The sequence below is a fragment of the Octopus sinensis genome, linkage group LG19, assembly GCF_006345805.1.
Source record: "Octopus sinensis linkage group LG19, ASM634580v1, whole genome shotgun sequence".
NCBI classification, from domain to species: Eukaryota; Metazoa; Mollusca; class Cephalopoda; order Octopoda; family Octopodidae; genus Octopus; species Octopus sinensis.
The window spans coordinates 52,494,270-52,511,242 of NC_043015.1; the positions used below are offsets into that span (position 1 = coordinate 52,494,270).

Sequence of the window (16,973 nt, forward strand, 5' to 3'; positions counted from 1 at the left end):
CTATGCATATACACATATATGAGTGTGAGTGTGTGTGTGTGTATATACATACATACACAATATATATATATTGAGTGGGTAGCTTTCAATTCTACGAAGCTCTGATGCAATTCCATTCATTTCACTAAGTCACTGAAACCTACTGCCCCCACCCCATCTACTGACTATGATCCAGTCAACTATCCAATAACTCACTGCCATTGACCAGCTACAATGTTTTTCATTTTTAACTGCTCCAATGCACCAACTAAACCCCAAACATCAACAACAACAACCTTCGTAGACGGAAATAGATATTGTGTGTGTGTGGATATATGCATGTGCCCATGCCTATGTGTAAGTGTGGGTATGTATGATGAACATGTGTATATAAATATATATTTATACACGCATACATATATTTAGATATATATGTACATTGCACACACAAATACGCAACCAAACATAAAAATCTTTACAAGTCTGTGTGCATGTGCATAACCGGGCGCACTTTTGTATATCTTATTTCTGTGCAAATGTACATGTGTGTGTGTGTGTGTGTGTGTGAGGGAGGGAGAGAGAGTAATTGAACTTGACAGGCAGGGGTATGCATGTATGTGTTTGTGTGTATAAATTCAAATAGCATAAGAAATAAGTACAACCCACCAGCACTACCATCATCATCATCAATATCACCAACACCTCCTTCATCATAATCATCATCATCATCACTACCACCATCATCATCATCATCATGGTGGATTGAATGAGAAAAAAAATGTCAGGGCTTTAATATTTATTTTTTCTCCTAATTTTTTTTTTCAAGTTTTGTTTGGGGTGTTGGAGTTCATATATATATATATATATATACACACACATATATATATATATATATATATATATATTTATATTCACACACACATACACACATATTTTGTTCAGTTTTTTTTTTCTTTCTTTTTTACTTCATCTTCTTTTTTCATCATCTTCTATCAGTTCCTTTAAATGATTGGCCGGATAAAAAGATATCATTATCATCATCATTAATACGAATTGTTGCCGTTGTTGTTCTTGTAGTAGTAGTAGTAGTAGTAGTAATAGTAGTTGCTGTAGTAGCAGTAGTAGTAGTAGTAGTAGGCTATGTTGTAGTACTCATCCCACCCGCCCCACCCTGTCAGTCATGTAAGACTATTATTAGTACTACTATTACTACTACTACTACTACTACTAACTTCTATTACTGCTACTACTGCAACTATTAGTACTGCTACATTGATTGAGCCTATTTCTTTTTTTCTTTTTTTTTTTCTTAATCCCCATTTCACATAGACAGACATGTAGATAGATAAATTGATAGATACTTAGATAGATAGACAGATAGAAAGATAGAGAATGAGAAAGTAAGAGAGTCTAGAATGATCAGTGTAGGCTCCCCACTAAAAATTATAATAATAATAGTAATAATAATAATAATAATAATCTTGTAGTGATGCAATAAAACAAAGACGACAATAACAACAACACTGTCCACCGAAGTAATAACAGTAAGAGTAGTAGTAGTAGTAGTTGTAGTTGTAATAGTGGTTGTAGATGTAGTTGTAATAGAAGTAGTAGAAAGTTGCTGTAGTAGTAGTAGTAGTAGGTCGGCTGCTGCTGCTGCTTCTCAAGTGGTCAAGTTGGGAGCAGCAAGGGCTGATAATATAACAGGGATGTGATAGTATTTGCACAGGTGTCTTCGGCACTTCCCCTTAACTGAATCACGGCACACAGTCACCTTGCCCTCCGTCACTTCAACATAATCTGAAAGTGGAAAAAAAAAAAACGAAAAATAGAAAAAGAAGATAAAAATAAAAATTAATGAAAATAAAGGTAATAAAAACAATGAAGAATTATCATCATTGTCATTTTAATGTCTGCTTTTCCATGCTCACCTAGTTTGGATGGAATTTGCTGCGGCGAATTTTCCACAACCAGATGACCTTCCTGTTGCCAACCCTCACCTTGTTTCCAAGTAAGGTAATATTTCCTCATGACCAGATATGTCGTGGTGTGCAGGAAACAAAGAACACTATTTGTGTGATCTTCTGGCTTACAAATGTCATACATTGTCAAAGCAAAGAGACAAGCATGCATGCATGCACACATGTATGTACGCATGACAGGCTTCTTTCAGTTTACACAAGTGGTTCCCACTTGGGGCCCAGATAAGAATTGTGGGGTCCATGCAATAAAATAGTAAATTGGGGATCCACATTAATATTTTAAGAACCCCTAAAAAATTTTCCTTTAGATATATGTATTGGTCTGTATTGCAAGAAACAGCTGGGTTTCTTTCTCTAACATTTTACATAGTTCAACCTACACAAGTTAATGTGTGAAATACAAAATACAAATTTTGAAAGAATTTTCTATAAAACTAGTTTTTAAACATTGAATGACTATGGGGGTTCCACCAGAATAAAATAGTAATCAAAGGGGTCCATAGGTAAAAAATACTTGAGAGCCCTTTGGTTTATACCTACCAAACCTACTCACAAAGCTTTGATTAGCCCAGGGCTATAACAGAAGACAATTGGCCGAAGTAACACATGGTGGGACTGAACCCTGAACCATGTGCTTAGGGAATAAACTTCTAACCACACAGCTACACTTGCTAACAATCTATAATGCACCTGAGCATGTTGTGATTTTTAATAATGATTGTTATTTGCACATATAAAAAAAAAAAAAGTAAAAAAAAGCTGGGAGTTAATTTGGCATGATTGGGTGGGAAAGAAATTTGAAATTTCATATATTAGTCCTTCTTTGAAAGAGATATCTGTGTGTAAATGCACAGGCCAGAGCTCATAGGTGCAGGCAATTTGGGACAGTTTTGGCTTCAATACAATTGTGTGGCACCTTGGGTTGACCAGCGTCTTATGAATAAAATTTGCTGTGTGAAAGCATATCATGTATATGTCTTTGTGTAGCTTCACATCGAACTGATACTACTTGGGCAGCAGTGGTGATGCTAGTGTCTCCAGTAAACAAAATCCAGACAGCTTGGCAAGTGGAAAGCACTGGGATAAAATACTCTGCTTGAAAACAAGAAGGGTGTCTAGCTGTAGAATAATACTGCTGCAACAAATCTCGTCCAACTCATGCCAGCATGGAAAAGCAGACATGAAAACAATGATGATGATCTTAATATGCTGGATGTTGCTAAAAAGTATTTGAAGATGGACAAATGCCAGAAAAGTTAGATTTTTTTACTTTTACAAAAAATAATTCATTGTATTTTATTTTTTATCTACAAACTTTTTTAAGTATAAATAACCATTGATTAAGCTTAACCATAAATAATTATTGAGGTATGTGTGTCTGTGGCCAAGGAAATATGTATGTTATTACAGTTAATTTAGAAATACAAGTGTATAGTTCAAATCCTGTCAGGCATCTTGTGTACTTCTAGAAACAAGAGAGCTGACATCACAACAGGATATCAGAGAAACATACTATGAAGATGTAAATATTTAAAAAGATCTTTTAACTGTAAAGGTTTGCTTAGATGTCAAAAATATTAGTGTCATTAACAAAAAGTCTGATATGCACACACAATGTGTGAGCATGTGTATACACACACACACACATATATTTCCAAATAAGTATATATATATATATATTATATATATATATATATATATATATATATATATATTATATATATATATATATATATGTATATATATATATATGTATATATATTATATGTATATATATATATATATATGTATATATATATAGCGACACCAGTGCCTGAATAGACACTGAGATTTATATATATCATTGACAGGAGATTTGACTTATCATGCTGCTGGACATCTGTCACTGAGAACTATGTGTGCTATTATAGACTGAGCAATACGGATCATATGTTTGCATGGAGTCTAAATCCATACAGCACCAGAGAGAATTGCTCGATGGTTGAACAAGCTGGAGAAAAAAAAAGCAGTCAAATCTATCCCAAAAACATATTCTGTCATCCTAAAAGAAGATATTATAGTTCCAGAAACACAAAGACTGGATGGTTATGGCTGGAACACTTTCGATTAATAATAGGTCTGCACAGAGTCCGAAATGACACAATGGAGACAACAATGGGCATCAACAAGGTCAGTGACAAAATAAGATGCAGAGGCGGGAACGCAGACAAGATTGAGAAAGTGACTGTCTGGTGGCACTAAAATGTAAGCCTCAGGGGGAAATAGCAGCAGGGTGCCTTAAAACCACATGGTAAAGGATCATTGACAAGGAGGTCAGAACAGCAGCAGAAACAGAGGTGGCAGAAACGTTAGCATGCCAGGCAAAATGCTTAGTGGTATTTCATCTGTCTTTATGTTCTAAGTTCAACAGAAACATCTCCGTATTCAAGTTAAATTTTGCATTTGCTTATGATGAGGAATTTACAGAAGTGCAGTGGACAAAATGCGTTGCAGTATTTGTATTTATTCTTACATTCTGAGTTCAGATCCCATTGAAGGTTCCCTGTCCCATACATTTCTGGTCTTGTGCAATTATAGTGGAGATGCAATGGCCCAGTGGTTAGGGCAGCAGACTTGCAGTCATAGGATCACAGTTTCGATTCCCAGACCGGGCGTTGTGAGTGCTTATTGAGTGAAAACACAAAGCTCTATGAGGCTCTGGCAAGGGGTGGTGGCGAACCCTGCTGTACTCTTTCACCACAACTTTCTCTTACTCTTTCTTCCTGTTTCTGTTGTACCTGTATTTCAAAGGGATAGCTGAATCTCCCCACGAATTACGTTAAGGGTACATGTGTGTCTGTGGAGTGCTAAGCACCTTGCACATTAATTTCATGAGCAGGCTGTTCCGTTGATCAGATCAACAAAGTGCTGTAGTGTGCAATCATAATTGTCATCAAAAATAATTAACTATAAATTGTCATCTAAAATAATTAACAACAAACAAGATGAGGATAGATATTTGTCAAATGTAAATAATGTACATAACTCATCTCTTAAATATAGAACTGTATATCAAAAATAATGTAGAGAGAAAGATGAATAGAGTTGTAGATAGATAAATAGAAAGTGATGAGTGAAGGCAAATACAAGTGAAAGAAAAACTTACCCTCCATTAGATGCACAAACTTACATTGTGGCCTGTTACACTGGCTAGACTTAAAATCGCGGCACAGTGGGAGGGTGTCCAGCAACTGGAAGAGAAAGGATAAACATAAGAAATGTATTCTTTGAGTCGGAACATTATTTCATTTGAGAGAGAGCAAAAAGAGAGACAAGTGAGAGAAAGACAAAAAGATTGATTAAGAGAGGAAAAGAAAAGGTGGAGTAAGAAAGTGACAGTTGTAGAGAAAGAGAGAGGGGGAGAGAGAAAGAATAAACAGGTTTGAAAGAGGGAGACAGAGAGAGATACACATATGTAATAGAGAGCAAGAGATGGATGAGGACAAGTATATAAGAAATTCCTATATTAAGGAATCTTGTTAATTTTGCTAATTACAAAATGAACTAAACAAGAATATGTTAATACACACAGCATCCCATACATACACATAAAAGATACATGCATACCCATTTAATTTGGTGTGGTGTGTGTATAAAACAAAAAGAAAATTCATTTTAAAAAATTGCAAACATATACAACCTCACCAAAATATTTATAAACAAACAAAAATACAATCAATCTATCAAATAAATATATACAGCAACTGCAACAGCAATATGTGGTTGCTAGTGAAGTAGCATGATCAAAATGAAGTAGCCACATGTTAACATCAAAGAAAATGTTTGGAGAAGAATTTAAAAAAAAGATAAATATGCTACATGAAGTATCTATGACAACAGAATTGTAACAACCAAATGCCTTCACATTCATCAGCCACCCCCACCATTATCCCCAAATGTTGCTAATTAAATAAAAACCCATTAGCAACAAAGCAGCCAATTTGGTAATAAAGTATAGACCAGACAAGATATGTTCTATGTAATGTTGCTGATAGAACCTAGACAACTGAGTGCCCTCTCCGTGTAGATGTTGCTAATTAAAGAGGAACTTGTTAGTAATGAAGAGGCAAACTCAATTAAAATGTAATTAACTTGACTATGTTATTACATGAAGACTGATTGATCTGTAGAGTTGGTAGCAATGAGGTTTTAACCAAATTAGTTAAACATGTTAACTAAGAAGATGGAGGTAACTAAATATTAAGATTTGAATAACAGATAAGCATACAGCAAAAACAGTAGGCTCAGCATTAGTAATGTGTTGCTAACAGGTTAATAGATGTGTGTCAAGTGGACAGAAACCAAAGGTGTTGACAATTAAATAGCAACACACAACAGAATGATACAAAGTAATGTTGAACAATGAAATCAACTAAATGGCAACATGTCAGCAATGATTTAGCAACGACTTCATTGCAAAAAAAAAAAAAATCCAATGCATTAAAAAATAGATAGCAACACATTGCTATGCCACTGGTAGATATACAAATAGTGATGTGTTAATGATGGGATAGCAACATTTTGGGAAAAATGGATAGATATATCAAAAGGAAAAAACACATACACACAAATACGGAATATGGAACCGCAAACAAGAATATAAATAGTGTGTATGTATGTGTAGGAGTCTGAAGGTATTAGTATGTTATGTGGATGCCACTGGAGGTTTTATTGTGCTAATGTGTGCATGCTACCACACATGATGCACATATGCACAATGGTAACAGTTGTTTTCAAGAATGACAATAAAAGACAAAACCATAAAAAGAAAAAGAACATTGAGTGATAAAAGTAAAACCTAGACGAAATATTTAGTCCCCACGCCACCCCATCAACCTAACAACTGAACAAACTGTGCATGTTCATAACCTCAGGAATATTAGTGCATATACCAACATAGATGCATGAATACATCACATTTTGTAAGAATAAATACTTAAGCCATACATACATACACATATATATGTATATATATGCATATATAGGGTAGCGAATATTCGTTATAAATATCACCACCAATGGTCTTACATGTATAAATAGTCAATAGACAACATATTCATATTTTAAAATAGTGTACATTTAAACACAAAAGAAAATTACCCATTAACAGGTAATTTTCACATGCTAGAAATAACAGCCAACATGGCCAAAACCACGATTTAATAGCAGAAGACTGCTATTAAATTGTGGTTTTGGCCATGTTGGCTGTTATTTCTAGCATGTAAAAATTACCTGTTAAAGGGTAATTTTCTTTTGTGTTTAAATGTACACTATTTTAAAATATGTGTGTGTGTGTATATATATATATATATATATACTAAATAACTTTACACATACATACGCTTACATTATCTGACAAGCTTCTTTCAGTTTCTATTCACTTATCTATACACAACCACACACACATGCGTGCCTGGGTGCAGGAGATCCTGAGTCCTTCTTATCAAACTTATGTGTCATCATAGGATCCAATACCTTATAGTATATTTCTTTCTCGTTTTCTCCACATTTTTCTTTTCTCTCTCTCCCTCTCTCAGTATTAGTCATTTATTAATTTCCTAAATCTTCTGAAAGACACCTTACACAAGTGACATTTGTTATTGGTGTCAAAGTCTGAAACAAGGCCAGCTACATTTGTAATTAATTAATATTAAAAACATCGATAAGGCGGTGAGAGCAGGCAGAACCATTACCATGCTGGGCAAAATGTTTAGTGGCATCTCGTCCATCATTACATTCTGCAATCAAGTTCTGCCATGGTAGACTTTGCCTTCCATCCTATCAGAATTGATAAAATAAGTAGCCGTTGAACACTGGGTCGATGTAATCAGCTTACACTCACCCTCGGAATCGCTGGCCTTGTGCCAAAATTTGAAACCAGTATTAAAACCAGGGCTGTGGAGTTGAAACAAAAAACTTCAACTCCGACTCCTCTACTATTGGCACCTCCGACTCCAATATGTAATCAAGTGATTGTGGTCTGTATACCCCATAAAGCATATGCATACACTTTGCATGTACTTTGAGTAGGCCTATATGTTATAACTGGTTAATATTAAAGAATAAAGACATTGTGAGTTGGAGTCAGTATAGTTTTACTGACTGACTCCACAGCCCTGATTCAAACCATCATTTGCAATTTCTGAGTATTGATCTCTAATGGGTGTATCCATATTTTGCTGCATCAGTTTTCTGTTTTGTCTAATATTAATATTTTATATCCTGGTTGTGTGGGTCATGTTTCATGAGTGGTTGCATAACACTCACTAAATGTTATGACATTTTCTATTGAGAAATTTTTTATATTATGGTAAATGTTATACCTTTTGACAATAACAGAAAAAACTACCTACTTAGTTATGCATGTTTCTGCCTATTCACACACACACATGTGTGTGTGTGTGTGTGTGTGAGTTACTTTCCAACCACATCATTTCATGTTCCATCCCACGACATGGTACTTTATTGCTGGGCCACAAGCAGTGGCATTATTGTCATTTCTCCCGGCTTTGTAATTTCAAGGATGTGTGGAATAAGATACCCCTTACTTTAAAAACAGCTAAGAGTTAACAATGGGAAGGGTATCTAGCGGTAAAAAAAGAATATCCCAATAACATCTTCATGCAATCCATGCTGGATTGAAAGATCTAGTGCAAGAACAAGGGATATATTTGCATACACAAAATGTTCCCCCACACATTCCATTTACCAAATTCCACTCATAATGGTCAACCCAAGGGTATAGTAAAAGACAATTAGCCTAAGTTCCGTGCAGTAGGATTAAGCCATGTTGTTGCCAGAAAAACTCAAAATTTCTCCTTCTCATCCTTCTACCTAAATATTGAATTTTTCTTCATATACTACAGGCCTTTAGTGTTTAAAATGGCTATAGCTGGTCCAAATAGTCTATCTGGTTTATGTTCATACCAGCCAGATCCAACCTTTTACACCTATCATACAATATCATTTTAAAAATAAGCAATCACATCATAAAAATCTCAAGTTACAAAGTTGTGTATGGTTAATTTTTTTTTAATGCAAATAATTAAACATTACATTTAACAGTAATCTGAATGCTTAAGGCTTAATATCAATGACTATTTTCACACACACACACACATGCACATCTGAGTATAAACACATAGATATAAGTGTAGCTAGTCACAATTATCTTTTCAAGAAAGAGCAGACTTCTTTAACTTGAATCTGAAGAAGATGGCATATACCAACTCAAACAATTCTCCAGACTTTACCAAACTAACACAGCACTGAAAGAATGGCATTGTGATGGCATCGTATAAGAAGTAGAATGTTGAACAGAATTAGAGATAGAAGAAAAATTCAAGTAGTAATTTTTGACAAATGAAATTGGCAGAGCCTCTTTGGTATAATCGGTAGCACAATTGCCCACTGAACAATAAATGCATGGTTGAGCATAAACACAAAGTGAAGGAGGAAACGTTTCCTATACATAGAATGAAAAACAGATTTTTAATACAAAGAAAAAATAATGTACAAATACGAAAACTAATGCCAGATTTAAATAATTTTCCCCTCCTTTCTTAGAGGATAGCAATAGCAAAGTGTGTGGGCTAGTGGGTGCGGATATTGGAAGTGGGGGACGGGCAATGTAAAAAGAAATAGAACCATTGTGAAATAACATAGGATATGACTAGAGAAAGAGTTATTTTGCTGTTTCTTTCTTTATTTTATCCACATTCTCAAGTTCTATTTTTTATAAAATTGTTTGTTATATGAAGTTTTGTTTGCTTTTAATGGGTTAAGTGTGATTGATAATTAAAAATATGCGGAGAACTTTTTCAAGAAGAAATGCTGAAAGCTTGAACTTTTTGCAACGTGCACAAGCCTGACTGTGTGGTATAGATGTAGGTTCAATCTGACAGTGAAGTAAGTATCTTCTTCCATAAATGTGGGTTGATAAATATTTTAGTACTTAAAACTTGCTAAACAGAAACCTTGTAGTAGCTTGTCACATGTGTGTGTGTGTGTGTTTGCATGTATGAAAAATTAATGCTGTGAAAACTAGATGTAAATTAATTTGTGCTATACATGGTGTGATGAATAAATTGATGCCATTTTATATCTTTAATTTTGTGCATGTGCATTATTTCTGATTTTGTTGACTACAGAGTATAGTAGGGGCAGCTGGGCATTGCCTGTGAGAAAAACAGTATCATGATGCAATTCACTTTGCTAGAAATTTGGAGACGACATGCTCTATTGCTTGGCATTCGCACCAAAAGCACCAATACAAACATTTCAGAGAGTTTGGGTGTCAATCTGAGGACATGTCCTGAGAGTGATAAAAATCAAACATCCAGCCAACATCATGGGGTTTGGAGTGATCACTAGTGATGGCGATGTTATGCCTCCATTCATCTTCCCACATGGCCTCAGATTCAACACGGAGGCCTACATCAAGAGCATGGAGGAGGTAGTGCTGCTGGAAGACCCTATGTTTGGCAACAGGACTCTGCACTATGCTACACAAGCAGGAGAACCCAGTCATAACTGTCAGACAATTTCTGCAACTACATCACCCCTAACATCTAGCCATCTAATTCCCCTGACTGCAACCCCCTTGATTATTGTGTGGGGTGCAGTTGAGCAAGACACCAACAAAATTCCTTGTAACACCAAAAGATGAACTGAAGGCAGCATTCACAAACTTAAACAAAGAGACCGTCCATAGAAATTCAGAAGTTGTCTGGTGATTATAGTTGAAGCCAATGACGATTTTACCGAATAAATTTACTCTTTAGTATTTCAAGATACTTTTATGTAATTTTGGTAAATATATATGTTAAAATGAGGTGTGAGTGTTATTTTTATTGTTGCGTAATTTGGATGATAGTTTATTCACTGCACCCTGTGTGTATATATATATAATAATCAGCCGAAATTACTACGATGATCCGATTCTTGACTGAAGACTGAGGGGTTCGAATGTCCTGTCCATGTTTATTGTATCGTCTTCTATGAGTTATACGTTCTTGTCCATGTTGTATTTTTCTACATACCTTAATATATATATATATACATATATATACATACACACACACAAACACATATATATTCTCTCTCCGTTTATTTTGTGTTCTTTTCTGTTGAAGAGCGTAGTAGACATGAAATGTAAAAGACTTTCACACCTTCCCATGCGTTAAACTAATAAACTAATACGCCTGTTTGTTGTTTATACACCTGTCTTTGTCTTTCTGTAAATTTCAACTATATATATATATATATATATATATAGCAACATCACTAGTGCTAGTGGCACAAAAAGGTACCTAGTACACTCTATAAAGTGGTTGGTGTTAGGAAGAGTACGCTCTGCAGCTTGTCAAACTGCCCAACCCATGCCAGCATGGAAAGCAGATTTAAATGATGATGCTGCTGATATGTGCGTGTATGTGCTTCAGTCAAACAAAGCAAAGTCATGATCTTTTTCAGGCCTCCAAGACAAAAGATAAAAAGTCATTCTCAGCTGAGAGACCTGATCTGAATATTTTCTACAAAATGTAATTCTGAAAAGGCGCCCAAGGGCCAAGTGGTGATGTTCAACTGGACAATTGATTAATCCTTAAAAGAAAAAGAAATGCTTATTTATTTTTAAATGGGACGGGGGTAGGGGTAGGGGTTGGGTTGGACTAACTGAAGGTGAACTTAGCCACTTCAATAAGCAGAGATCAATGAAACAAGCAGCAGACTAAGGACCAGACCAGACTGCCAGAACCAGTGTCAAATAATTGATAAAACCCCTTGAAAATTGTAGTCCAGCAAGACCACAAGAATATAAAGGCTGCAACCAAAACTGAGTCATTAGTTACATAGATCTCCTTTGTCACAAACAACTGTGCATCCAGACATTTATTTATCTGTCTATTCAACCATCTTTTCCAATTGTCTGCCTACCAGTGCATCTCTTTTCCTCAATCGCTCTCTCATATATATATATATATATATATATATATATATATATATAATATATATATATACACACACATAAATATATAAATATCTATCACTTCCTCTCCATCTATCTATCTCTCCCTCTCTATCTATTTAACCATCTATCTGTCAGGCTTGAATAAATGGAGAGCTGCCCCCTAGAAGGAAAAATGCCCCTACCCATCCCTGTAAATACTCCTCATCAATTTTTTTTTTTTTACTTTTGCATCTTACACTCCACCCTAGTAACCCCCTCTCTCCCATGGAAGGTCCTCATCCAGCTGTCTCTTGTCTAATCAATCCATCTTCTCTCTGTCTAGTAAATTGATAAAGGAGACAACCCAGCACAAGTCACTGATCTGAGACACTATAAAATGCCACCTACCCCCTATTGCGCACCAGAGAAAAATAAACAAATAAATCAACCACCCTGTTCACTCATTGCTCATATGTAACCCAAGACCAGATGGCTCCTCCACCCACCTGGCCACCTCTTCTATGTCACATCCCATCGCACCTCACACTTCTGCTCTAAGCACATTACTTTCTCTGCTTCCCACTTCTTTGCTACCATTCCTAATTAATAGATTTTGCTGTCACTATCACCACCAGACACTACACACACACACACACCACACACACAAGGTTCTTCTCTGCCATACACTCATCTGCTTAGCCACCATATTCCCACACCACATCTCCTCAGCTTCACCATCCATCATATCTCTCTCTCTCTCTACCTGCCTCCTACCCCTCTCTCAAATGCAGTCTAATAACAATAGAAGGAATAAGAGAAGCCACTGCAGTTAGAGTGGCGATGGGGTAGGATACATCAGAGAAGCCAAGTAAAAAATATGTGAGAGAAAAAAAAACATGTCAGACATTTTGTTGGCAGAAAGGACTCTTGGGTGGTTGAACGGGTGGAATATATCAATCAGGGTGGAAGAGCACAAGTAAAAAAAAAAAGAGTTAAATTCTCTCTCTCTCCACACACACACACACACATGTATATGGCTTGATAAGTGTATTGTGTAATTATTACATGAGACAACACAGTCTGTCACCAATGACAATTGTATTCTAACAGATTATTGTATTACATAAATTTGTGTACATATGTACGTGTGTATAAATATATAATGTCTGTATCTACAGACATACACACACACACGTGTGTGTATGTGTATGTAGGATTGTAAAATAAGTGTTTATATATATATATATATATATAATATATATATGTGTGTATATATATATAAAATCCTGCTAATCCACCACCCATAATGATTTTTTTCTCCTATAGACACAAAGTCTGAAACTTTTGGCATGAGACGGGTGGGGGCTACTTGATTACATCGACCCAATACTTAACTGGTACGTGGCTTCATCAACCCTGAAAGGATGGGAGGCAAAGTCGACCATGGTGGAATTTGAACCGAGAACAAAGTCAGATAAAATGCTAAGCATGCTAACAATTTTGCTAGGTTGCTACCTTAACCATTCTTAATAATGATAATTGCTTCTAGTATCCTAATAATAACCACCACCATATTTAGAGGTTCACATCCCCAGTAATTTTTCTTAACACTATGTATTTGAATACTTATAGTACTTACAACTATATTCCATGTATAAATTTAGTAAACATTTAACTAAATAATAATAACGTTATTAGGTTTACACCTCAAAATTGGCAAGTTACAGACTGACAATGGGATTTACACTTTGGTTTACTCTTTGGGAACATTTCTCCTGAACAAAACTTCCATCACAAGAAAAAATCAAGACCAACAATTTGCATTTCATTCCATACAGTTGTGGCAAGAAATATGAAGGTGGGGTCAGCTGCCCATGAAAAAGAAGGCAACAGAAACATTATAAAGCTGAAAATCCATGAGAAGATTAAGAAAATAAGGCATAGCTCAACCTTTGAGGAAGGAAAAACAAAGTCAGCAACTCATGTCAAGACAACAGAGAACAATACTGAAAGATAAAAGAATTTGTACATAAATTGAAAGAATTGGTATGTAAGTTTGTGATAACTTCCTCAGTAGATCCAGCAGAAAGATGAACACTAGATAAGAGCCTGTATTTAACAAAGAACATAAAGCCTAAGATCATAAACAAATAAGTTTAAAGCTCCTAAATTAATTGACCTATGGTACAATAGCACAGTGAATATAAGAGTTGATTAAACACCAAGTAATAAGGGCATTAATTTACTTAGTGGCTATAAGTTCAATCCCTAGATCAGTGGATCTGTACATATTCTGGTTGTAGTGTAGTGAACTAGAGGCAACACAAATTTAAGTAAAACTAATATAAAAATATCTCTAACACTGACAATGGAAGGAGATCAGTTTACCACAGTTGTTTGAATTAAAGATTTGACTTGAAACTCCATGTACGTTACCAAATATGACAGACATTTGAAGAAGGTTGGAGGATACAACTGCTGAAATGTTGCGATTTACAACCAAAAGAGGAACAACAATCTTGATATATCAGTATACTCATAGTTTCTCTCAGTGACTGACCTGTTGGAAACCTGTAACCAACAATGCTCTCACTCACTAATTACAGTATGGCTTTTTTAAAAATGAAATGGAAAACAAAAATCCGCTTACAAGGAGTGGAACTCAGCACCATAAGCTAACAAAACATTTTGTCAATGTAACAGTGCATTTGATGCTTAGAGTAGAAACTTGTTCGACACTGCAATACTTATTTAGAGGTAGTGGGGAAGTTAAAACTTAATTGCAGGTAGACTGCAGATCCAGCACGGTACACGAGAGCTTCTTGCTTGGTGTGTCTGCTACTGGATCAACATGGTTATTTATAAGGTGATGGTCACCAGGTCAGTTATACATTTTGATTACCCAAAGACCCACTTCCAGAATATAATAATCCTTATCACCAGTAGAGTGAACAAGGAAAAAAACCCAGAAAAATGAGCTGAAATATGGAACTGTTTCATAAAGCAGAGAGACAAACTCCATTTAACACATTCATACACACAAACTGATATCACATGCAAAAAGACAGCCACTACCACACGGACCAAAATAAACATTGGTACTTAAAACCAAATTACAAACATGCAAGAATATATAACAGATAGGTGTTTGACATATATAAGAGACAAGCGCACTCAATACTGGGTGGGAAAGTTTAATATATACCTGAGTATAGCATAATACAATCAACTAATGTGGCTTTGAGCCATTTCGTGAAATTATGTCGTAATTACTTAATGATACTTGTCAGGTGTTATAAACATCCCAACAGAGTTTGTACAAGATGAATTAACAAAGAGAACAAAAGTGATTGTATTATATATTAGCCAAAAGAGGAACTTAAACAAAAAAAAAAAAAAAAAGCAAGAAAAACGAAAGGGATTCAAACTAGAGATAAATGATGTTTATTTTCATTTTGTGAAACTGACGAGTTTGAGGACTGGCAAAATTGAGACAAAACTGCTAATTATATGACTAGATTCTATTGCAAAACAGGAGCTCCAAGTGACAGAAAAAAAAAAACAGAACAAAACAAAAACGACAAAACAAGACAGAACATCTAAACTGCATCAAACTTAAGTTGAAGCAAATTCAAATAATATATATATACATGTGTATATATATACATGTATATATACATGTGTATATATATATGTATATATATACATACATGTATATATACATGTGTATATACATGTATATATATGTATATATATATACATGTATATATGTGTATATACATGTATATATGTGTATATATATGTATATATACATGTGTATATATATATGTATATATACATGTGTATATATATATGTATATATACATGTGTATATATATATGTATATATACATGTGTATATATACATGTATATATACATGTGTATATACATGTGTATATATACATGTATATATATGTATATATGTGTATATATATATATATATATATATATATATATATATATACATACACACACACATACATACATACATACATACACAAATGTGAGAAATTTCTGAATACATAATGCAGAATGTATAACAATTAAAAAACTGAGATTTTTAGACCATTGTTAGTTTTGTGTTTTGCAATGCAGCTTTATGCCACAACTAAATATTATTGAGAAAAAAACTTTAGTTGAGAAAAAAAAAAGTGGTAAGGCAAAAGCTAAAATAACAACGGTTTAAAATTTCAGCTTTTCATTGTTTATGTATGCATGTATATATGTATGAATGTGTGTGTGTGTATATATATATATATATATATGTATATAGGTATGCATGTGTGTAAGTGTATGTATGTGTATATACATATATATATATGCACGCATAAGTGAACTCATAACTATGTATGTTGATATGTATATGGTTAAAAGAAGTTCGATATATGACAAAAGAAAAAAATGTGATACAGATATCTTCTTGGCCATGTATAAAAAATAAAAGACAAATCATATTTGTCTTAAGATTAAGAAAAGTTCAAGACACGAATGAAACAAAACCAAAAGATACTTAAACAGTAAGATAAGCAGAAATGAAGAAAGCAAACACGCAATACAATAATAATAATAAAACACTAGTAAAACAAAGAGCAGTAGTAGAAGCAGGTGTAGCACTAAGGATGATGAAGAAGAGTTTTAGAGCACTACTACCTGGTTGTTCTCATCAAAGTAATTTACACTAGCAGCATTAGTAGGAAGTGAGGTGGTGCTAGTAGCAGCACTTGCCATCGATGCAGGCTGGTTAGTGTTGGCAATCATCGGCACTGTGGGTGGTTGTCATTTGGAAAGTTTTTTTTTTTTTTCAGAAGACAAGAAGGGTCAACAACAGAGGTGGTGGTGGTGTGGTGGTGTTGGCGGCAGCAGCGGTAGCAGCAGCAGCAGCAGTAGTAGTAGATGACAGCAGCAGGAGCAGCAGTGGTAGCAGCAGCAGCCGATAGCAGCAGCGGCAGCAGGAGTGGTTATAAAAGTGCAGACGAAGCACAGGT

The 16,973-nt window shown here is 34.8% G+C and overlaps 1 protein-coding gene across 16 annotated transcripts in view; it reads right to left on the reverse strand.

Annotated features, from left to right (window-relative positions):
* Positions 1 to 923: 923 nt before the first annotated feature.
* LOC115222086 (muscleblind-like protein 1) overlaps positions 924 to 16,973 on the reverse strand; it is a 357,773-nt gene continuing 341,723 nt past the window's right edge. For all 16 annotated transcript variants that reach the window (XM_036511148.1, XM_036511149.1, XM_036511150.1 and 13 more), the window contains 2 exons: positions 5,107 to 5,191; positions 924 to 1,779 (listed from right to left, as the gene is read on the reverse strand). Coding sequence is in view for 1 of the 16 variants with exons in the window: in XM_036511158.1 (XP_036367051.1) it covers positions 5,157 to 5,191 (35 nt within the window). In the remaining 15 variants the exon portion in view is untranslated. The remainder of the gene's footprint in view (positions 1,780 to 5,106; positions 5,192 to 16,973) is intronic.